The sequence below is a fragment of the Pectinophora gossypiella genome, chromosome 29 (genome assembly GCF_024362695.1).
Source record: "Pectinophora gossypiella chromosome 29, ilPecGoss1.1, whole genome shotgun sequence".
Classification (NCBI taxonomy): Eukaryota; Metazoa; Arthropoda; class Insecta; order Lepidoptera; family Gelechiidae; genus Pectinophora; species Pectinophora gossypiella.
In genome coordinates, this window is record NC_065432.1 from 4,864,229 (window position 1) to 4,888,545 (window position 24,317).

The 24,317-nt window shown below is 40.5% G+C and overlaps 2 protein-coding genes across 2 annotated transcripts in view; both read right to left on the reverse strand.

Annotated features, from left to right (window-relative positions):
- LOC126379460 (regulator of G-protein signaling 7) overlaps positions 1-24,317 on the reverse strand; it is a 187,503-nt gene that overhangs the window by 70,356 nt on the left and 92,830 nt on the right. The window lies entirely within an intron of this gene.
- Positions 250-15,024, reverse strand: LOC126379692 (uncharacterized). The gene is made up of 9 exons (XM_050028512.1): positions 14,795-15,024; positions 11,748-11,931; positions 8,744-8,923; positions 7,657-7,797; positions 6,056-6,159; positions 4,220-4,360; positions 3,003-3,196; positions 1,670-1,732; positions 250-1,164 (listed from the first exon to the last, which is right to left on the reverse strand). The coding sequence occupies exons 1-9, from the start codon at positions 15,022-15,024 to the stop codon at positions 659-661; spliced, it is 1,743 nt and encodes a 580-aa protein (XP_049884469.1). The 3' UTR covers positions 250-658.

Sequence of the window (24,317 nt, forward strand, 5' to 3'; positions counted from 1 at the left end):
AATATTGTTATTTGACATTTGCGCATATCAAAGTAACTGCGCAATGTCAAGAAATCTCAAATAGCAATATTGCTTTTTTATATGAATTGCTTAAATATGGCCCTTTTAATCCTCTGGTCTGATCTCTTTAACGATCATTCCATTTTCCGACACAGGTACCATAGGTGGCAAATTTGGCGTAAATCACCCTAATTGTACTACTTACCAAAATATCGAACGTTTATAAATTAAAATATTTTCTTTTATAAAATATGACAGACAACATTTTCTTACTCTATTAAATCAGGGCGTAAAATCCTAAAAAATAATTTCTACAGTTTACAGAGAATATGGAATCGAAATGAATATGGAAATAAATGTTTTCATTCTTTCTTTAAAGTTAAAACAGAATCCAGTCTAAAATGATTAGATCCAACCCAGTTTTATTATTCACTTTTCTACGAAGTTTAATGAAAGTTTACGTAACAATGAGTATTTTCATAAAAACATGGAAATTACTCGTTTTGACGTTTTGTAAAGAATACCTCGTTTGACTGGGTTGTCATCCGGCCTGGCGGATTAAAAAGGCCACATTGAAGCAGTTCATCTATAAGCAATATTGATTTTTGAGATGAATTGCAACAATGTGGACTTTTAACCTCCAATTCCCTGCAAACACTTATTTATTATCCGTTTCATTCTGTTCGATCTTGCCTTCTTCCTTATTTTCCGTCTTCTCTTCTTTGTCTTTCTTCTCCAGACTTTCTTCTAGCGAAGTTTTTGACAGCTGACGTAGAATTTTCTCGAAAATTCTCGGTGCGCTTTTCGTATTTGGCAACGAAATGTCAGTTTGCGTCGTGACAGTCTCGCTTCTCTTTTCCTCTTTAACTTCCAGAGGTATCGCTGTCTCTTTCAGGTCTAACGTCAAAGTTTTCTTTTTAATTTCTTTCTCGTCTGGCTGAGGGTCGTTGTTTACAGCCAGTTCTTGAATTTTGTCTTCATCTTGGTCTTTTTCTTTGGATCTTCTTTCTATTGCTTTAGTGAGTACATTTCCTAGGATATGGGCGCATTTTATTATATTCTGTGTCTCTCTGGGTGTTAAATGTAGTCCCTCGTTTCTTATTATGTTGTTCAGGTTCCTTGCGTTGTCTGGTGATCGCTTTCTAGAGCCCGCTGCTGAGAAATCTGTTAGAGCAAAAGACAGTTATAGATGTGAATTGTCGTATCAAAGATATGTAAACAACACCAGGGGAGTTAAAATGGCCACATCGAAGCAATACATCTAAGAAAGCAATTGTTAGCGACACGAATTAACGATTTAAAATAAAGCGGCAACGTACTTGGTGCGGGCAACCGACTCTCGGCGCCAGATGGCGCTCGCCGCGCCTGCGCGTTACTTCATTTCGATATGTTTTTTAAATTTCTCTCTTGCTAACCTTTCCGCCGCGCACCACGCTCTTCGGTTGTCCACACGCAAAAAGCCTTTTTATAAAGCGATCGATGTGTTTTTAATTTTTCCCGTCCTCTATTATAACAGCAATATTGCAATTAGACATAAATTTTCGCATATAAAAGTACTTATGTGGCCATTTTAACCCCCTGATATAAAAAAATATTGCTTTTTTTAGGTCAATTGATTTATTGTGGTTATTTAGAACTTCTACAATAGAACTTCTATCTAGAACCTCACCTATATCAGCAAAGTCTACATTTTCAGTCCGGAACGGTGTCGGGCACTGCATTGGAACATCTCCTAAGGAGTTTTAGGAAATTATTAGTTACATCTTCACAGGCCCCGATCATAAATGATAATCATTTATGACCCAATTATGAATTAAAAAACAGATTCGACAATCATTGGTTTAGGCCTGTGCTGAATACAACCTGAGATCTCAAAGTGAGAGAGTAATTAAGTAGACAGCACGTCAAACGGATTGCATACCAGCAAGATGCCTATTTTATTCGCACGGGTCATTCATTCATTTTAAAATTAACTTATACATTGTTTTAAACGCGGTAAGAACCCGTTATTATGTGTTTTAATTAAAATTAACTCGTTGACAATCATTGTAGAAATAAGAAAGGCGAGACGTAAGACTGTTATACTATTTATTTTTAATCAATAACACGGAATGACATAATATATTTTCTTTAGCATCGGAGACGAACGAGAAGAGCCTATGAGAGCTCTGTATCATAAAACACCAGCACGTTGCGTTGCTCTAACATTAGCGGCAGGCGTACATATTTCCATCAATCTACTGCTACTATCGTGTGGGTTGTGAGGTGAATTACCAACTTCATCAACCCTGGTGTCAGGGTTATTATTGAGCCGCCAAAGACCCCTGACATGACTCATGTAACGACTATGTACTTACATCAGTAAGTAGTAACCGGGACCAACAGCTTAACGTGCCTTCCGAAGCACGGATCGTCTTACTTTCGGACAGTCAGGTGATCAGCCTGTAATGTCCTAACCAAACTAGGGTTCACAAAGTGATTTTTGTGATATTTCCCCACCGGGATTCGCTCCCGGGACCTCCGGATCGTGAGCCCATCGCTCAATCATCCATCCCTTTCCTTTTCGGTGGATAAGAAAATTACTATACTTAAAATAAAATTAGAAGGTGTCTGCAGGAATCGGGCCATTACGTACCCATCATCAGCCGTACGACGCCCACTGCTGGGCACAGGCCTGCCCCAAGGATCTCCACGACGATCGGTCCTGCGCTGCCCGCATCCAGCGGCTTCCCGCGACCTTCACCAGATCGTCGGTCCACCTTGTAGCGGGCCTACCCACTGAGCGTCGTCCGACACGTGGTCGCTATGTGTCCTGCCCACTGCCACTTCAGCTTTGCAATTCTCCGAGCTATGTCGGTGACTTTAGTTCTCCTGCGGATCTCCTCATTTCTGATTCGATCGAGCAGGGAAATACCGAGCATAGCTCTCTCCATTGCCCGCTGAGCGACACCGAGCCTCACGAGACCCATAGTAAGCGGCCACGTCTCACATACATTACGTACCCAAATCGGCCAAATCGATGTTCTCAGTCCTGTAAGGCGTGGGACATTGATCGTAGTAACTCTTCATGGGGACTTTGGAGACTGAGTTGTTGTAGTTGGCCCAGAAGTGGTTCCACTCCCCGTTCTCGGCGCGCCTGTACTCCTCGACCTTCGTCTCGTTTTCGCTGCAGTCTTGCCACGTGCTGACGCAGCAGCTGTTGGGAAATGAAATGAAATAAAATTTATTCATTTATTTAAAAAAAAATGCTCGGTGGCGCAGCGGTTAACGCGCTCGGTCTGCGATTGTTGAAGTAAAGCAACTTTCGCAAAGGCCGGTCATAGGATGGGTGACCACAAAAAAAAAGGAAGTTTTCATCTCGAGCTCCTCCGTGCTTCGCAAGGCACGTTAAGCCGTTGGTCCCGGCTGCATTAGCAGTCGTTAATTACCATCAATCCGCACTGGGCCCGCGTGGTGGTTTAAGGCCCGATCTCCCTATCCATCCATAGGGAAGGCCCGTGCCCCAGCAGTGGGGACGTTAATGGGCTGATGATGATGATTAAAAATATATATATTATTGGCATAATGCGGATATCTTCATGCATTTGTGTGCATTGCGCACTTACTTTTATATGCGCAAATGTCAAATTGTAATATTGCTTTTTTAGATGAATTGCTTCGATGTAGCCTTTTTAACCAAACTTATAAATGTAGATTTTGAGGTGGATTACCCTCTCAACCCAAAACCAAATCAGGGTTACTATTGGGCCGCCAAAGGCCCCTGACATGGCTCATGTAACGACTACGTGCTTACATCAGCAAAATAGTAACCGGGACCAACTTACTTTCGGACAATCGGGTGATCAGCCTGTAATGTCCTAAGGAAGTAAGGGATCGAGAAGTGAATTTTGTGATATTTCCTCACTGGGATTCGAACCCGGGACCTCCGGATCGTGAGCCCAACGCTCAACAAGGGCTTTTTAACGTGGAATAAAAAAACATAGAACACGTTCAGCTGCTTGTCTTCCCGGGCATGTCGTAGAAACCGACAGAGGGATTGTGTCCTCTAACATGATGGACTAATGTTATAGGCGATAGGCTGATCCCTTATCACCATAAGGTTTATCATATCTTTGAACTCCATATCAACAGTGGATACAAGTTATCTTTGATTACCTGTCTGCGTGGCTCTGCCCGCCCTATTAGGGGTTACAGGCGTGAATTTATGTATGTTTGTTACCTGGAGACATGCAACTCTTGGCTGCGTGGCGAGATTGTCATTTCAGCGTCCCTGAAGTTCCTCGGGGACAGCTCGGTGGACGACTGCCCTGAATACTCAGGGGACACTGAGGAATAGTCCAGCTCCGTGCTGGCTCCGTATCTGGAATCGAAACTTGATACTTAAACACAGTTAATAAACTCGGAGTGTTTTAAATAAAGGCAGGGGGGGGGGGCTGGTAGGCAAGATGATTGGACACTTAACAAGACAAGACGAATTTATTAAAAAGTTAAAAGTTCTTTTTTGATAAAATACTAACCCATTCATTATATTACTGTTAAAATAGTTTACTTCTGACATATACATTCATTCAAACACACAACAAAACCTACAAACACGTTTACACACGCGCGCGCGCGCACGCACTCACACAAACACACACGCACGCACGCACGCACGCAAGCACGCACGCACGCACCCACACACACACACACACACACACACACGCAAGAGTACCTACTTATAATTTTATTTCATTGTCTTTTTATTGTTTCTTTTTTCTACCTAAAGCTGCTGTATTTCTATTTAATGTCCTCTAGCCCTCGTTGACAATTACTTCTACACAATATCTCAGGAAGAGGAAATGACTGAAAACCAGCGCTGGATGGCGCCATAGCATGGCTCCATCGCAGCACAAGCTGAGCCATTTCCTTTCGCCCGCATTCGTAATATTCGTAATTACCTACTTCATTAGCAAATGTAAATTGTTCATCATCATCATCATCAGCCCATTAACGTCCCCACTGCTGGGGCACGGGCCTTCCCTATGGATAGATAGGGAGATCGGGCCTTAAACTACCACGCGGGCCCAGTGAGATTGGTGGTTATTAACGACTGCTAATGCAGCCGGGACCGACGGCTTAACGTGCCTTCCGAAGCACGGAGGAGCTCGAGATGAAAACTTTTTTTTTGTAGTCACCCATCCTATGACCGGCCTTTGCGAAAGTTGCTTAACTCCAACAATCGCAGACCGAGCGCGTTTACCGCTGCGCCACCGAGCTCCTCAAGTAAAGTAAATTGTTACTAGCAATAAATTTATTTTTATTCATTTTATTTATTCTTATTCTTAAAAACATCATAGAAGGGAAGGATATGAATGGTTTCATTATCTGTTCCATACAGGTACCCAAGACATCGGTCGAACAATATATTTGCTACCCCATTTGCGAGAACCAATTTAGGGCTTCAGTCTCCTTTGGTCCGGAATTTTTCTGAATATAATTCATTTTCGAATAGTATCACTGATTTGGACTTATTTCATGATAATTTTAACAATTTTAAAAATAAGCTTAAAAAGCATTTTATAAATGACGGGACCATTCGTCAATGATTAAGTACTTGCTAATTGTTTTCTTTTAGTTAATTAGAGGGAGGAGCTCGGTGGCGCAGCGGTAAACGCGCTCGGTCTGCGATTGTTGAAGTTAAGCAACTTTCGCAAAGGCCGGTCATAGGATGGGTGACCACAAAAAGAAGTTTTCATCTCGAACTCCTCCGTGCTTCGGAAGGCACGTTAAGCCGTTGGTCCCGGCTGCATTAGCAGTCGTTAGTAACCATCAATCCGCACTGGGCCCGCGTGATGGTTTAAGGCCCGATCTCCCTATCCATCCATAGGGAAGGCCCGTGCCCCAGCAGTGGGGACGTTAATAGGCTGATGATGATGATGATGAGTTAATTAGTATTAATGTTTAAATGTAAACCATGTGGCAGTACTTATTAAATAAATAAATAGATAAATATGAAGAGTCTGGGGTGTGCCATAAGTGTGGTGACAATGTACTCTCGTTCGAACGTACGTACTTATAGCTGGTACTGGAGGAGGTCTTGTAGAGGCTGTCTCTACTGCAAGAGAAGTTGCTGATACTCTGTCTACTGTCTGTCTTCTGCGCCCTTCTCGTCTCCATCTGAAATATACAGGGTGTTATTGTTGATATTTTACCATAATAGTTTAATTATATAAAACTATGTATATTTTATTCTTACTATTTGTACATTGTAAAATATATATGTATATGTTTATTTTAACAATTCTAATATATTAATTTATATAAACAAATATAAAATGCAAGGACACATGCTGTATAATAGAATCCCAGTTATTCCAGACAAAGGTCAATTTTGGAATTCCATATTTTTCATGTGGGATTGTTAAATCGCCACAGTGACATCGTAACGAATACTAAGGGGGGTGATTCAGACCATGATGCTGAGTTGATATCAAGTGGAATTTTCTCAGTTCTAATGATTTTTATCGCAAGTGGAGATGGGCGGGACACATTGCTCGAATGAGCAAGGAAAGATCGACCCGGAGATTGTTAGAGTGGCGCCCACGAGCATTCACAAGACCGAGAGGAAGACCACCAATGAGATGGAAGGACGACATTGCGCGGCACGCAGGATATGGCTGGATGTCGATAGCCCAGGATCGTCGGAAATGGAAAAACAGGGAAGAGGCCTACGCCCAAAATTGGATATAAGTTTAGGCTGATATAGATAGATAGGAATGATTTTTATATATCGTCTGATATAAATGGGTATATACATACATACATACATAAACTCACGCCCGTAATCCCAAATGGGGTGGGCAGAGCCACAAGTAATCAAAGACAACTTGCAGCCACTGTTGATACGAAGTCCTAAGATGGATATGATGAACCTTATGGCAAATGGAAAAAAAAAATGGGAAAATGGGTATATGTATGTATGTATTTATATTTATATATTTCTATTTTATTTTTATTTATTTATTTTACTTTTATTTGATTTTTTTTTTTTTATTTATTTATAGTATTTATTATTTTATACTAGATGTTGCACTGTCCCGCACCAAATTGTAATAATGTTTCCTATCCACTGGTTGCCTGGAAGAAATTGCTGCTTAGCAATAAGGCCGCCAGATTGTACTGTATCTATCTTCATCTGTGTGAATCTGTTTTGTATGTTGTGTGCAATAAAGTATATTTGATTTGATTTTGATTTGATTTTGATATATGTGACAAATAATATTAATTAAATACATTAGTCAGTAATTTACTTAATTTTCAATAATAACGTCCTTGGAATGTTTTTTTTTTCTTCTGGCTTCCGCGGCTTGCGATGTGCCAATGACAAATCTTGAGTGATCTTAGTCTTCAATAATAATTATCGTGGTATCATTGTGGCATTTCATATTGTTACTGTGCAGTCGTTAAAACGAGGAAACTTTTCAATAATAAAATATACCGGATAGGAACGGAATTTGGAAATACCAATTAAATGATAACACTTACGTCATCAATGGGCTAGCAATGGCGACTTGTCATAGGATTGGTCTTTTTATACCATGGATGGAACATCATATTTCTAATAAGTAACGACATTGACCATACCTGGTCTTCTTATACCACGGACTACAGTACCTTTTGTAGAAGTTGATTCTGCAGCGACCCACTGCGTCCCTTCTGCACCGTTCTGGGTGTTACTTTGGGGGTGGACGTCGCTAGAGGAGAGGACTTCCTCTGGACACCATATTTCGAGTTCGTGTCCTCGAAGTCTGATACCTAGAGAATTAATGGATTCTTTATTTGCTTTAAATGTAGTGCGAATACTGGGTTACTAGCCCAAACACTTCCACCAACCCGTAGTGGAGCAGCGTGGTGGAGTATGCTCCATACCCCCTTTAAAATTAAAACTTATCATTTAAAAATTCGTCTACAGTATACTCTTAAGCACAACCCACACGATAGACCAGACTTAACCCGTTTGTCCCAGCTATTAGTCGTAAAATACTTCCACCAACCCGCAGTGGAGCAGCGTGGTGGAGTACGCTCCATACCCCCTCTCCGGTTGATTGAGGGGAGGCTGTCCAGCAGTGGGACGTGTATAGACTGTTTATGTATGTATGTACTTTTATATGCGCAAATGTCAAATTGCTTTTTAGATGAATTAAACCAGACATTTTTATCATTTAGCTAATCATTAATCTTATATAAGCTTTTTTACATAAAGTAAGCTTCACACATTTTTTCTTGTCATCGTGTGTCTATGTACAGTCATGAGCAATATAATGTACCCACTTTAAGACTCTGTCGCACTAACATATTTGATATTTAGTGAGACTTACAGTTCAATTTGTCAAAAAAGTTAATGTTACATGGTACCAAAGTGTATACTATACATATTAATGCTCGTGACCGTACATAAATTCCAATTTGTTTATCGAAAAATAACATTGCACGTGAGGGGTTGATATCTAATTTTCAGTTACACAGTGAACGTGTTAAAACTGAATACACTGTTCGGTTTTAAACGTTGTACCGGGTGAGAGCCTTCAGCGCTCCCCATTTGTCCGGCAAAGTAGTTAATGCCACCTGCGGCAAATCTACAATAAGTCACGTCAAAAAAAAGAAAGAAGTTCGGTAAATACATTCTTTTGCATACCCTCGCCGCCAAATTTTTTTAGATGAATTTCTTTGATGTGGCCGTGTTGGTTCGGAACGTTCAAACCTGTGACAGATCCAGTGAAGTTTCGTCTTCGAGAGAGGTGTCCCTGCTGCCAGGTCCAGCTTTAGACGTATCCTTCCTCTTCAGGTCGGCGGAGGGCCGCCTCTGGTAAACTGGTAACGAGTTCGCGCGGTCGCTTCTGTTGACAAAGAAACAGCAAACAAAAAACAAAAACAAGAAGCAGTAACATAAAACATACATACAACACATACGTATACATACACATACATACATAAACTCACGCCTATTTCCCACCGGGGTAAGCAGAGACTAGGGAATTCCATCAGCTTCGATCCTGACACACTTCTCTTGCTTCCTCCACATTCATCAATCGTTTCACACACGCACGCCGGTTCAGAGTAGATACATTAAAGTAGATATATAAATTCACGCCTATTTCCCACTGGGGTAAGCAGAGACTAGGTAGTAGGTTTTTGTTTCTTTTATAATATAAGGTGTTAGAAACATCGTAACGACAACTTTGAAGGATGTTTCAGACCATAATTCTGAGTTGATATCAAGTGGTAATTTTTGTGATATGTCCCCACCGGGAATCGAACCCGGGACCTCCGGATCGTGAACCCAGCGCTCAACCACTGGACCACGGAGGTCGTTATGCGATATGGCGGCACATTTTAAGAATGACATTTCGAGTGGCCAGGTTGTAAAGTAACTTGGAGAAATTGATGTTAGGTACAGGGGGGTTAAAATGGCCACATCGAAGCAATTCATCTAAGAAAGTAATATTTGACATTTGTTTGCATTGCGCACTTACTTTTATATGCGCAAATGTCAAATTGCAATATTGCTTTCTTGCTTTCTTTCTTAAAACCCCCCTGTTTTGTAAACTTTAATAACCATACATACATAAACTCACGCCTATTTCCCACCGGGGTAAGCAGAGACTAGGGAATTCCATCAGCTTCGATCCTGACACACTTCTCTTGCTTCCTCCACATTCATCAATCGTTTCACACACGCACGCCGGTTCAGAGTAGATACATACAAGTAGATATATAATTTCACGCCTATTTCCCACCGGGGTAAGCAGAGACTAGACCTTTAAATCGTACGGAACCATAGAATAAGGAATAATACTACGTATAGAACGGTAACTCTCCGCTCCCCACCAACGTCTGAGCTAGGTTTACCTCACCCCCTCGAACATAGTTTAGACTTGAATCGTACAGCGTCAGACGTCACACACACAGACGCGCGTGTACGATAACGTCAATGTGTAGTGTCTGTGTAAAACGAGGTGTTTTGTGACTAAATCAAAAACAAAGACAATAATAATTTAAAATAACTTTTATTATTAAAGTGACTATTACTCACGCAATATAAATAACATTTTATCAAATAGTGTACTGTGGTATGAGACTGTAATACTTAAAAATAATTGTACTTAATTATATTGTGAGTAGCTCGGTGGCGCAGCGTTAAACGCGCTCGGTCTGCGATTGTTGAAGTTAAGCAACTTTCGCAAAGGCCGATCATAGGATGGGTGACCACAAAAAAAAAAGTTTTCATCTCGAGCTCCTCCGTGCTTCGGAAGGCACGTGAAGACGTTGGTCCCGGCTGCATTATCAGTCGTTAATTACCATCAATCCGTACTGGGCCCGCGTGGTGGTTTAAGGCCCGATCTCCCTATCCATCCATAGGGAAGGCCCGTGCCCCAGCAGTGGGGACGTTAATGGGCTGATGATGATATAAAAGAGTGAAGTCTCATTAAATGTCAGGCCGGCCTTTGCGAAAGTTGCTTAACTTCAACAATCGCAGACCGAGCGCGTTTACCGCTGCGCCACCGAGCTCCTCAACTCAACTCTTTAATATATATTTTTTAATTTATAATCTGTATCTTAGCCACGTCAGACTTCGCCGTGTCACAGCTAATAACCCCTCATGGGGCTTTATAAACTTTTTTTATATATTTTTTTTATTTATAATCTGTATCTTAACCACGGCCCGCCTCATGGGGCTGCATAAATACTTTTTTGTTTCTTTTTTTTTAATTTATAATCTGTATCTTCGCCACGTCAGACTTGGTCGTGGCGCAGCTAACAGCCCCCCATGAGGCTGCATACACGTAGTTTTCCAAGTTGATGGCGCCATTTTCGTGTATGTTCACGGTTATCCTTAAAAAGGACGCTTGTTTTCCCCATCCGCACACAGCTGTGTACCCCCAACGGCCTATTATCTTCTTCACTGCCCCCTGAAAAAAAAAACAACTCACATACATACATACATACACATACATATCTATGGACTGTAGTCTGAAAATAAATGTTTTTTTTTTAAAGTATAAAAGAGAAGAAAATATGAGATGAGATTACAACATACATAAATAGCCACGCTCTTGTCGGTGTAGCATTTTCCATGCTACTTTTTAGGGAAAAATAGGGCAGTGGTTTCCCTCTTGCCTTCCGCCCCGCAGTACTCTGACGCGAGTGGAATGGCGCCCAGAGTAGTCTATTCCAAAGCCATACTAGGACTCCTGTCTTCCGCCTCTGAATAGTACTGACAGTTACTGCTGCCCTCTGTCAGGTTCCAGGTTACAGTCCCTGTGACTTGCCCCTTCCGTCCTGCATTGCCGTACCGATGGCTTCCATCTTCGCCTCTGCAACCGTTGAGGTCTTCACCCGTATCCCTGGGCAAGGGTTCTACGTTATACCCCATAAGTCTGGGTCCCTATTCGAACTCAGCCACCATCTCACCCACAAACCCACATTCCCGAGAAATGTATTCTATTTGTTATAAGTACGAGGTAATTGTACAATCAAAGAGCAAAGAGCGAATTATTTGTAAACAGTGGTGAAATTATTAAGCAATAGTTGTCATAATTATAAAATTTATGTTTTTGTAGGTGTTTTTGGTCTATTACAGAAACGACATGTAACCAGGAGGTGTTAAGTGCAACCAGTTAATTTACTACTTTGCAAGAAACTGATTGGACTTTTGCACCTTATTTTATGTTATGTACCTGTAAATAATATCAAAATGGACTTACCTTAACAATATACTCATTCAAGTATATCTCTTTGATGTCAGCATTTGTAACTGCTTTCGTATGGCCTTCCATAGCGCTGAAGTACGCTTTAACAGTTGTCAATTCGTCAATATCTTCATATTTTAAACCAAGAGTACTCAAATTGGGCAAATCGAAATAATTCGTCTTTTCATAAGCCCCCCAGCTGTTACAAGACTCGATATTATTGTTCCAAGAAGGCGGTCCATTGATAATGAAACTCTGCCGCAAAAAACATGGCGGAATTAAAAAGAATAGTAAAGAAAAAATACGGAGCATTTTTGAGGTTAGAAATAAAGCGCGCGGATATGTCGACTGACGTTGTTGGACTGATTCAAACAGAACATAATCACTTAACTACAAAACTGAGTCACTCAGTTGCTGACACCCGTATTCTGAGATGTTCACATTCAAATGTTCCCATTGACATTTAGAATTTGCCTTTCAACTGTTTTAAGACAGTAGTTAAACAGAAACTTTGCAAAAAAGGTTATTTAAAGGTTAGTGATTATTTAGAAGATATGAATGCATGGGATTAACTGTCTGAGAACTGATATTAGGCAGCTAAATTACTCAATTGTATAACAATATTTTGAAAAGAACGTCTAGGGCCCTGTGCCGAGGTTTTTCTTGCAGTTTCCTTTTCCCGGCTATACAGGTTGTGAGAAGCTGCAGTAGTTTTAGGCGGATGAGACGTTCGTTATGTAAAAACTGACGATTCAAAGTGTTAGTTACACTTTGTTACCTACTGAATAAAGATATTTTTGAATTTGAATTTGAATTTGAATTCACGAAACTTCCTTCACTTGACTCAGCCTCAGCTGAGCATTTTGGTATTTTAAGTTGACAGTTGACATTTACGCTTTCGACTCGAGAACTTTATTTACTCACTGGAGTCGAGCATAACATACTGCCAACATAATAATACGAAAATCATGACGTCATGCCTTACTGGAGTTAACTCGAGTTAAGGTTGAGGCGCTCTCTAAGAATGCCGATTTTCAGGTGAGTTCGATGTCTTCCATAAGGTAAAATCAACTGAGGACCCTTAAAAAAGCCTCGTTTTACACACTACACCTTGAAGTTATCGTACACGCGCATCTGTGTGTGCGACGCCCATACGATTGAAGACTAAAGTAAGACCGAGGGGGTGAGGTAAACCTAGCTCAGCCGCTGGTGGGGAGCGGAGAGTTGCCGTTCTATACGTAGTAATTCCTTATTCTATGCTTCGAGTTAGCATCTCAGAATACGGTTGTCAGTGTAGGGTGAATCAATGAATACGATAAACAAACATAATACATATAAGTAGGTCTTTTTTATTCTGTTTACTCGTGTTTTTGTATTTTAGCTGAAGTGGCAGTGGGCAGGACACATAGCGAGGAGAACCGATGGCCGCTGGGGCGGAAAGGTTCTAGAATGGCGTCCACGTGTCGGACGACGCTCAGTGGGTAGGCCCGCTACAAGGTGGACCGACGATCTGGTGAAGGTCGCGGGAAGTTGCTGGATGCGGGCAGCGCAGGACCGATCGTCGTCGAGATCCTTGGAGGAGGCCTATGCCCAGCAGTGGGCGTCGTACGGCTGGTGATGATGACTCGTATTTATTAGGTCTGGAGCCGTGGTAGTTCATTCGGAAAAACGCTTGACACTCACTGTGATGTCACAGTTTCGAATCCAGCACGGGCATAAACCCAAAGTGTGTTAAAACATGTTTTTTGTTCCGCCGGGAGTCGAACTTAGGACCTCCGAATCGTGAGCGGAACGCTCTACCACTGGACCACAGAGGCCGTTATGTGCTCCTAAACCAATATTTAGTTAAGTACTAAAAAATAAAAAAGTCACTGTTTTAGGTTAGGTTAGGTCCCGAACTTGCACCAATGAGTTATTAATTTATCTTAAGTGCAGTCACTAACACAGTTGGCCCGACCATTATAGACGGCGATACGGCTCACCTATCACGTTGGTCTGACAGAAAGCTCGGTGAGGTGTGGGTACTTAGTTCATCTTGCAATGGATGTACCTCTGACTACCCCAATTGGGATATAGTCGTGAGTTTATGTTATTTTATTTTAGTTTATTTGGGAAACAAACGGTTCTATTTTATAACAGACTTAAATAAGTATATATAAGTAGCTTAACGGCCTCCGTGGTCCAGTTGTTGAGCGTTGGGCTCACGATCCGGAGGTCCCGGGTTCGAATCACGGTGGGGAAATATCACAAAATTCTCTTGTGTGATCCCTAGTTTGGTTAGGACATTACAGGCCGATCACCTGATTGCCCAAAAAGTAAGATGATCCGTGCTTCGTGCACGTTTAAGCCTTGTCATCGTTACATGAGCTATGTCAGGGGCCTTTGGCGGCTCAGTAATAAAAAAACGGAAAATTCCACTTGATATTTACTCAGAATCATGGTCTGGATCTTCCTCAGTATTCGGTACGATGTCATTAACACCCTGTATACAGATATACTTACTTAAACTAATATAAAACAAAATAATAAACCTAAACCCAAATAATATATTTCATTCTTCTTCTATCGTGTGGGTTGTGAGGCGAATTACCAACCTCATAAACCCTGGTGTCAGGGTTACTATTGAGCCGCCAAAGGCCCCTGACATGACTCATTTATAACGACTACGTACTTACACAGTAAGTAGTAACCGGGACCAACGGCTTAACGTGCCTTCCGAAGCACGGATCGTCTTACTTTCGGACAATCTGGTGATCAGCCAGTAATGTCCTAACCAAACTAAGGACCACAAAGTAATTTTTGTGATATGTCCCCATCGGGAATCGAACCCGGGACCTCCGGATCGTGAGCCCAACGCTCAACCACTGGACCACGGAGGTCGTTAAGCTACTTATATGTACTTAAGTCTGTAATAAAACACAACTGTTTGTTTCCCATATATATTTCATTAATAATATAATATAATAAGTAGGTATATCATTTTTTTAGCGTGACTTAATGTGGATACGCCGCAAATGGCATTAACTACTTGGCCGGACAAATGGGGAGCGCTGAGTACTTACTTTTTTAACAACTGCTTTCCTGTAACGCAGAAATCCAAGGTCGGTGGTTTGATTTGCTTCTTAGGAGTGGAGTTAGTAGAAGAAGGAGCAGTATTGAGGGGACTCTTCTTTTTTCCTTCTCTTTCCTTCTTCACGCTGTTCCTGCGGGAGGAGGCTGAGTTCCTTCTAGAAGATGCCCTGCTCCGCGGCGCGTCTGGATCATAGTCTTCTGGGTACTCTTGCCTTTTCATTCTGTGGAAAACAAACTCTTATACAGGGTGTTAGTCACACCATACCACACCTCTGACACCCCAACATACATACATAATTCATCATCAGCCCATTAACGTCCCCACTGCTGGGTCACGGGCCTTCCCTATGGATGGATAGGGAGATCGGGCCTTAAACCACCACGCGGGCCCAGTGCGGATTGGTGGTTATTAACGACTGCTAATGCAGCCGGGACCAACGGCTCAACGTGCCTTCCGAAGCACGGAGGAGCTCGAGATGAACTTTTTTTTGTGGTCACCCATATTATGACCGGCCTTTGCGAAAGTTGCTTAACTTCAACAATCGCAGACCGAGCGCGTTTACCGCTGCGCCACCGAGCTTCTCTACATACATAAACTCACGCCTATTTCCCACCGGGGTAAGCAGAGACTATAGAATTCCATTTGCTTCGATCCTGACACACTTCTCTTGATTCCTCCACATTCATCAATAGCTTCATACACGCACGCTCATGTAACGACTACTTTCTTACATCAGTAAGTAGTAACCGGGACCAACGGCTTAACGTGCCTTCCGAAGCACGGATCATCTTACTTTCGGACAAGCAGGTGATCAGCCTGTAATGTCATAACCAAACTAGGGACCACAAAGTATTTTTTTTGTGATATGTCCCCACCGGGAATCGAACCCAGAACCTCCGGATCGTGAGCCCAACGCTCAACCACTGGACCACGGAGGTCGTTACAGGCTGATCACCTGATTGTCCAAAAGTAAAATGATCCGCTTCGGAAGGCACGTTAAGCCGTTGGTCCCGGTTACTACTTACTGAGGTAAGTACGTAGTCGTTACATGACTCATGTCAGGGGCCTTTGGCGGCTCAATAGTAACCCTGACACCGAATAAATAAATAAATATAATCAATTCATGAAATGATCAATTCTAATATCTGGCCACGACATATGCGTGTAAGCATCAGGGATTCTGGGAAGGCTCTTAATTTCTACTTATAAAACCCAACCACAATTCATATGCGCCTTGTAAAATGATATAGCAATCTCTTATTAAAACACATTTGCTTTAATTGGCTATTTGGAAACTTAGTCAAATGAGATACTTTTTACGAAACATCAAAACGAAAATTTTCTTTGGAGTTTGTATGGAAATACTGTCCTGTGACGTCATCAATAAAAGCGGTCAAACGTCGTACTCATTGTTACTTAATTCATTAATGAAATTCGAAAACAAGAATCTCAGACTGTCTTCTATTTGTACTTTGTAGACTAGCATTTTATAATTTATCTTTGACCAAGTCAAACGTACCTAATTATTCCTTCATAAGCATGCTTTTTTAAATCTTTTTTTTTATTTAATCATGGAACTACAACTGTACTGTAAAAATGTACTGTACATTTCTTACACGATATTGAAAAAAAAAATTTTTTGCCTGTACAATTTCGAACTGCACGGCAATTATAGGAGTTCACCTCATTTTAGAAATTGTATTCACATTACAGAATTAAGTAAAAAACTGTTTTAAGAAAACAAAATGTACTTATTATATTTTTTTGTTTTTGTAAAAAAATATATATAAGTATATTACCTACATACGTGGAATTTTCTTGTTTATATCACAGACTCACAAATTAACCACACACACGCTTTTTCGTCTTAAATTCACTTTTAAACCCTACTTATTTCATCATAATTAGAATGACAACAGGACAGAGATATAGTACGGTCACGATTACTAAATACACTTTGATACCATGTCACATTAACTTTTTTCACAAATTAAACCGTAAGTCTCATTAAATGTCATATATACATATGATAGTGCGACAGGGTTCTAAAGTGGGTATAATGATATTGCTCATGACTGTACATCGCCTTGAACGCAATAGACAATATATATATATTTTTTTTTGTTCCTATCCGGTATATTTTATTATTGAAAAGTTTCCTCGTTTTTAACGACTGCACAGTAACAATATGAAATGCCACAATGATACCACGATAATTATTATTGAAGACTAAGATCACTCAAGATTTGTCATTGGCACATCGCTAGCCGCGGAAGCCAGAAGAAAAAAATATATATATATATTTTACTTTTTTCAAAATGGCGGTTACGCGATTTTTTCTCCAAGGCGTTTTTGTTATTTAACGTGTCTTATTATGCCGCATATGGCATTAATTACTTGGCCGGACGAATGGTGAGCGCTAAGGGCTCTAATCTGGTACAAAATTTAAGACAACAGGCCTGAGGGTCCCTGTTGGGCGCGAACCTCGGCTCAGGGCGTCGTCTGAGAGGAAAAATATTTGAAAGAATTAATCGACCATAGTGGGGTATAACGTAGAACCCTGCCCAGGGATACGGGTGAAGACCTCAACGGTTGCTGAGGCGGAGATGGGAGCCATCGGTACGGCAATGCAGGACGGAAGGGGCAAGTCACAGAGACTGTAGGCACCTGACAGAGGACAGCAGTAACTGTCAGTACCATTCAGAGGCGGAGGACAGGAGTCCTAGTACGGCTGTAACGCCTGCCGCGTTTTACTACTGAGTGTAATTGCTCTTGTTTTTCTGTTAGGAACTATCAAAAAGTTATCATTGAAAACACTTAAAAACTACTGCTTAAAACTAAAATATTATTACATAAATAAACTTATACTAATTAATTTAACAAAACATAGCTATTTACAAAATAATTCCGTTAATATTGTACGACTTTAATAATTATCACATTGCGTAGGTAGCCGTACCTACATTCCACAGCCGAGCCGCTACTCTTCCGATCGGATGTTCGACACAATCCTTCTGCCTTTGTAGCGAGAACACCTCGATTACTCGTATATTTTTTAAATAGGTACTTTTTTTTACTAATTTTGTCTACGATATAATAATTTATAGTATTGTGTTATCCCCATTAATTGGGTAAGTGTAGCAATTACTATTTTTATTAGTTTAAATATCAACGTAGACTAGTACATGCTTTCTTTGTTCATTGCATGACTGTCATTTTTCATAATCATCGGGTAAATGTATTTTCACGCTTTAGTGCTTATTTTATATCATAATTAGCAATCTTTTATGTTCAAAACAACATTTAAATTGTCAATTTTTCTAAATTAATTCTACTTAACCAACGTAAAGTTATCTTTGTACCTAAGTACTTTCCTTGTTTAAATAATTCTTAAATGGAACAATAATAATGTACAAAATACGTTTAATATCGTTACTATTAAAATTATTCAGCTTAAAATATTCAATTTTACTATTTTGTTAGATAGTTTTTTAAAAACAACTACCTACCATAAATTTATCTTGTTCTTTGTTCTTTTTCTAAATTTATTTTGCTAAATTCACTTTTATTGTGTGTAATTTGCTGACAGCCACATCTTAGATTGCTAAGCTTGCTTGCTATCCACTTCCCATCTTCAATCAAGCTAAGGAATCGGCATGTGGCAGTCAGACGGGGAATTCGGACAATTCTTGAAATGACTAATTCCGGGTTCCAGGGTTCACCCTTCGAGTTCTACAACCGCAGGACCCACTACCGGTCCTGTACTTACCTCTACCGCTTCACCTTTCGGGTTCTACAACCCGCTGGATCCACTTTCGGTCCTGTACTTACCCCACCGTTTCTGCTGCCCTGCTGCGCGCGCCGGTGTACCCCGTGTCGTCGTGGGAAGAGTTACAGGGAAGTGGTAGTTTTCCTACTGCACCAAGGGTGCTCAGCCAGTATCAAATTACCTGCGACCCAGAGATCCGATCTATGTACTTGCTAGGGATTTAATGTCAATAAACTTGGTTTTATTTCTATATACCGTTTTATTTACCCTAGTAAGTACAACCTATTTGATTCGCGTGATAAGAACGTGACAATGGCGCCCAACTAAGGAAATACTGAGCTGAGTATCCTTTTTGCTGGTTTTAGCATTTTTGGTCATCTTTGGTGTTGGTCTGATTATTTTGTCTAGCTTTAAGTGAATTGTAACTGCAACTTTTGTGTGCTGTGGTTGCTTTGTGGGAATACCTAACTAATTCTCTTTCAAGGTGATTGCATACAATTAAAAACTCAAAATCGAACCTACCACATCGCACAGAAGGAAATATTTGATTTTGCACTGCCAACCTCTGTCTATCCCTGTGTTTTAATTGTTGTGTACTTTTGATAGTAGCATTTGTTTTCTTGTTATTTTCCTTCTGCCGTTTCCTGTGTTTTAGTTATTAAGACTTCAGGTACTTGCAACACTTACTCAAAAAATAACTATAAAACTAAACTAATTACAATTTAAACATAAAGTAATAGAGATGTCTCGTCCAATTAAATATTTATCGCTTCAGAAAGATGAACTCCTTTATGAAGTTCAATTGCGCGGTAAGAGTGGCAGTTCGGTTGTTGAACTTCGCAGGCTAATCGTGGATTTGGCGAAGGAGCAGGCCGCCGAAGACATTTTGGAGTCTCATTTGGAAGCTCCAGAGGATTTGGCTGGTGTCAAGGCTTCTATGATAAAGTCGCAGACGTATTTGGCTAATCTGAAAGCTAAAATGGATAAAACATTATACCTACGAACAGAAAATCTGCTCAATCATATCTACCACCGTCTTAATAGAATTCAAAATGTGCCTGATGAAGTCGATAAAATATATAAATTATGTCACTCAAACCTTTTGGTCCAGTACTCGGAATTTAAAACTCTCGCATCTGCAACTACATCCGATGTATCTGAAATTAAATCCACATCTAGTGCAGTTGTGGTCACTTGTGATAAAACCACAAATGCAGAATTAGCAAATCTAAAATACTCTGGAAAAACCTGTGTCCGCTCCTTCATTCAAAAGGTTAACGAATTTATTCAGGTCAGAAATATTAGCAAAGAAAAATTACTGACATTTGCCTACGAGATTTTTACTGGAGATGCACTGCACTGGTTTCGTTGCGTAAAAGACCGTGTTGAGTCATGGGACGAACTTGTAGTTCTATTGAAAAATGACTTTGGTCAAAAAGATTACGATTACCGTCTTCTTGCTGAAATACGTGCTCGTACGCAAGGCGAACATGAAAATATCACAATTTACTTATCAATAATGCATGGATTATTCGCTAGATTGGATAAAGCGTTATCTCAACAGGACCAATTAGAAATAATTCGCCATAACATTCGTCCCTGTTACGCTAGCACGCTTGCTGCAGTTTCCAATATAACTGATTTGGAGACGTTAAAACAATGTTGTCGCAACTACGAAGACGTTCAATCTTGTTTGAAACAATTTCGTGAACCACCAAAACCAAATTCAAATACTTTAGCACCTGAGTTTGCTTATAATCAGCCTAATACTTCACCTGGGAGCTACATAAGGAATAATTATAATAATCAAAATAGGTACAATAATCAAAATCCACCAACAAACAACAACTACTATCGCAACTGTTATGCTACAAATAATAATAAACACGAAATAAACAAGCACAATGCAGTATCGGTTAACGCAGTTTCTATCGATGTTGACGCGGTGTCTCCCCGCAACGTGTTCTGTCCCAGGTGCCGTAAATCAACTCATAGTCTACGTCAATGTAAGGAACCGCATTTTCCAGTATGTTTTAAATGCGGCAAGAAAGATGTTAGATATCCCGAATGCCCTGTTTGCCACAAATATACCGGAAATTCAAAAAACTAAATACTTGGGATCGTAGTGACCGCGGAGCAACTTCGAAACAATCTAAAGAAGATTGGGATAAATGGTTGGACTACATTTCCAAATATTTTTCCTTCTGCACTGTCACTTCGATCCGAAATATGAATATCAACTCACGGCCTTATGCGACCGTAACTATATCTGATATTACTATAACTGGCTTACTGGATAGTGGATCGTGTGTTTCTATATTAGGACACGACTCCCACTTACATTTTCAGAAATTAGGCTTCAAATTAACTTTACACAATAATCCCTTACATTTTATCTCAGCAAGTGGACATAAACTGAATGCTATTGGCACCATGTATCTTCCTATTACTTTTCAAAACCAACTTCATACACTGCAAATCTACGTCGTTCCAAGCATTCAAAACACGCTTATTCTTGGAATGGACTTCTGGACTGTGTTCGGAATCTTCCCCAAACATCTACATTCTGTCATTCTATCTAAAGAATTGGACTTGACTTCTGCAAATGTGGCCGCTAACCAGGCACACATCTGCCCCTATGATAGTCTCACAGGCGCCCAGAGGGTTACTGCAGATAACATCATCTCTCAGTTTCAGAACATATCTTACGAGGAACGAGGACTAGGTCGTACTTCTTTAATTTGTCATACTATTGATACTGGGGATGCTGCCCCCATTCGTCAAAGATATTACCGTATGTCACCTGAGAAGCAAAAGCTCTTAACAGAGCAACTTGATGAAATGCTGAGGGAGGATGTTGTCGAGCCTTGTGAGAGCCCTTGGTCGTCTCCCGTTTTACTGACTCCTAAAAAGAATGGAGAGCTGCGTTTCTGTCTCGACAGTAGGAAATTAAACGCTGTCACCAAGAAAGACGCTTACAGACTTCCCTACATCTCCGAAATTTTGGACAACCTGCGTGATGCGAAGTATCTTACTAGTTTAGATTTGTCCAAGAGCTTTTGGCAAATTTTAATAAAGGAGGAAGATAGGTGTAAGACGGCATTCTACATACCATCCAGGGGAACCTTTCAATTTAAATCTATGCCATTCGGCCTAACAAATGCACCAGCTACCCAACAACGTTTGGTGGACGTACTCTTCTATGGCCCTGAATTTGAAAATATGGTCTTCGTTTTTGTAGATGACATCATTATTGTCTCACCAACCTTTGAGAAGCATATCTCTCTTCTGCTAAGAGTTCTCGAGAAACTTAAGTCAGCTAATCTGACGATAAATTTTAAGAAAAGCCAATTTTTCAGGAGCCAACTTAAGTACTTGGGCTACGTAGTGGACTCTAACGGCCTTCATCCTGACCCAGAAAAGGTCGAAGCCATTGTGAACCATCCAACACCTACTAATCGCAAGGAAGTTCGGCGATTTATAGGTGCTTCTTCTTGGTACAGGAGGTTCATCCCTGATTTCAGCACTCTCGCAGCCCCTCTTAATAAATTGACTTCGCAGGGAAAGAATGTCCCGCCCTTTGTTTGGTCTTCGGAGGCCAATACAGCTTTCACAAAACTAAAGGGTAGTTTAGTATCTGCCCCTATACTTACCTGCCCTGACTACTCCAAGCCATTCGAGGTCCATACTGACGCAAGCGACTTCGGCATTGGTGCTGTCTTGACTCAGAGACAAGATGGTGAGGAGAAAGTCATAGCTTATATGAGCAAATCCTTATCTAACCAGGAGCGCAACTATAGCGCGACTGAAAGAGAAGCGCTCGCTGTCTTGATAGCCATAGAACATTGGCGATGCTATCTGGAAAACGGAATGAAGTTTACTGTTTTCACAGACCATTCCGCCCTAAAATGGTTTTTAAATCTAAATAACCCTACCGGTAGACTAGCTCGCTGGGGCGTACGTTTATCGGCCTATAATTTTGAAATAAAGCATCGACGTGGCAAGGACAATGTCGTTCCAGATTTTCTTTCCCGTGCTGTACCCATTTCGGCGGTAACAACGGATCCTTCCAGCTCCAACGATCTTGTTCCTGCCACATCGGACAGTTGGTACTTAAATATCTTCAACGGTTGCATAAATACACCATCTTCTTATCTAAATTACAGAGTAACTGATAACAAGCTGTTTCGATTTGTCAAGAGTTTAAACCCTTTGACTAGAGAATTCGAGTGGAAGGAGGTTATTCCTCTGGAACAGCGTAAGGACATCATTAAAAAAAATCATAGCGAACCCACATCTGGACATTTCGGTATCTTCAAGACTAACAAACGTCTCTCGTTAAACTATTTCTGGCCAAATATGCACCGCGACGTCACCAACTTCGTTAACATGTGCGATACATGCAATTCTCACAAACATGCAAATCACGCAACCCTTGGTGTCATGGGTCGACCCAAAGATTGTTCCAGACCTTTTCAGATGATCAGCATGGATCTCGTTGGACCCCTACCCCCAACAAGACGTCAAAACTCTTACTTGTTTGTGGTAACGTGCTGCTTCTCTAAATATACACTCATTTTCCCCATACGTCGTGCTACTGCTGATATTATAACACGGATTCTCGAGGAGCAGGTCTTTCTGGTTCACGGAGTTCCAAGTACTGTCCTTATGGATAATGGTAAACAGTTTGTTAGCAATACTTTGAAACAACTGTTTACTAATTACAAGATACCAAACGTTCAGTACTGCCCTAAGTATACTGCTCAAGTTAATTCTGTCGAGCGGTACAATAAAACGATTATGGTTGCCGTATCAAGCTTTATTGAAAACGACCATCGATATTGGGACCTAAATATTGCAAAAATACAATTTGCCCTAAATAGTTCTGTGAATGAAGTTACCAGATTCACACCTGCATTTCTGGTATACGGGCGAGAACTCGTCACTTGCGGGTCTCATTACTTGGACACAGTCGTTGCGGAAGATTTGATTTTCAGCCCCAGAGACGAGTATGCCGAAAACATAGGTGCGCTTCGTAAAATATTTGAAAAAGTGCAAGCCTCTCTAATAAAAGCACACTCAAGAAATAGTGGCTACTATAATTTACGTCGTAAAAACGTAGAATTCAATGTGGGAGACACCGTATGGAAACGCACCTATTACCAGAGCGACAAGGACAATAGATTTTCCAAAAAACTAGCACCTAAATTCATAAAATGCAAAGTTGTTGCTAAAAGATCTCCGTTGGTCTATGATTTAGAGGACGAACGAGGAGTAAGTTTGGGTACATGGCATGTCAAGGATATTAAACTTACAAACTATTCTAAATGATTATATCTAAACTTAATAAACAAAAAAATACCTAACTAAAATAAAACTTTCCATATTTACAAAACTTCCTTGCTGGGATGGAAGTGAGAGAAAAACATAGAATCCCCCAGCTGCTTACTAATTCTCGAGCAGACTGTAAGAGTCAGTCAAGAGATTGATGTGTAATACCATCAAACGCCTTAGGCCTGCCAAAAACTTAAATCTTGAGCATGGCATGCGTCTTCTAATATCTTCTAATATTCTCTAAAAATACCTTACATACTACCTTAAAAAAAAAAAAAAACTAAAACTACACTTACTAAAACTATACTAAAAAATCCAAAACTAGCCTAAAACAATGTCTTACTTACTAAAACTACCTACCGTCTTAAATATATTTACTTATATATAGTATTTCTAATTTTTTTTTTAC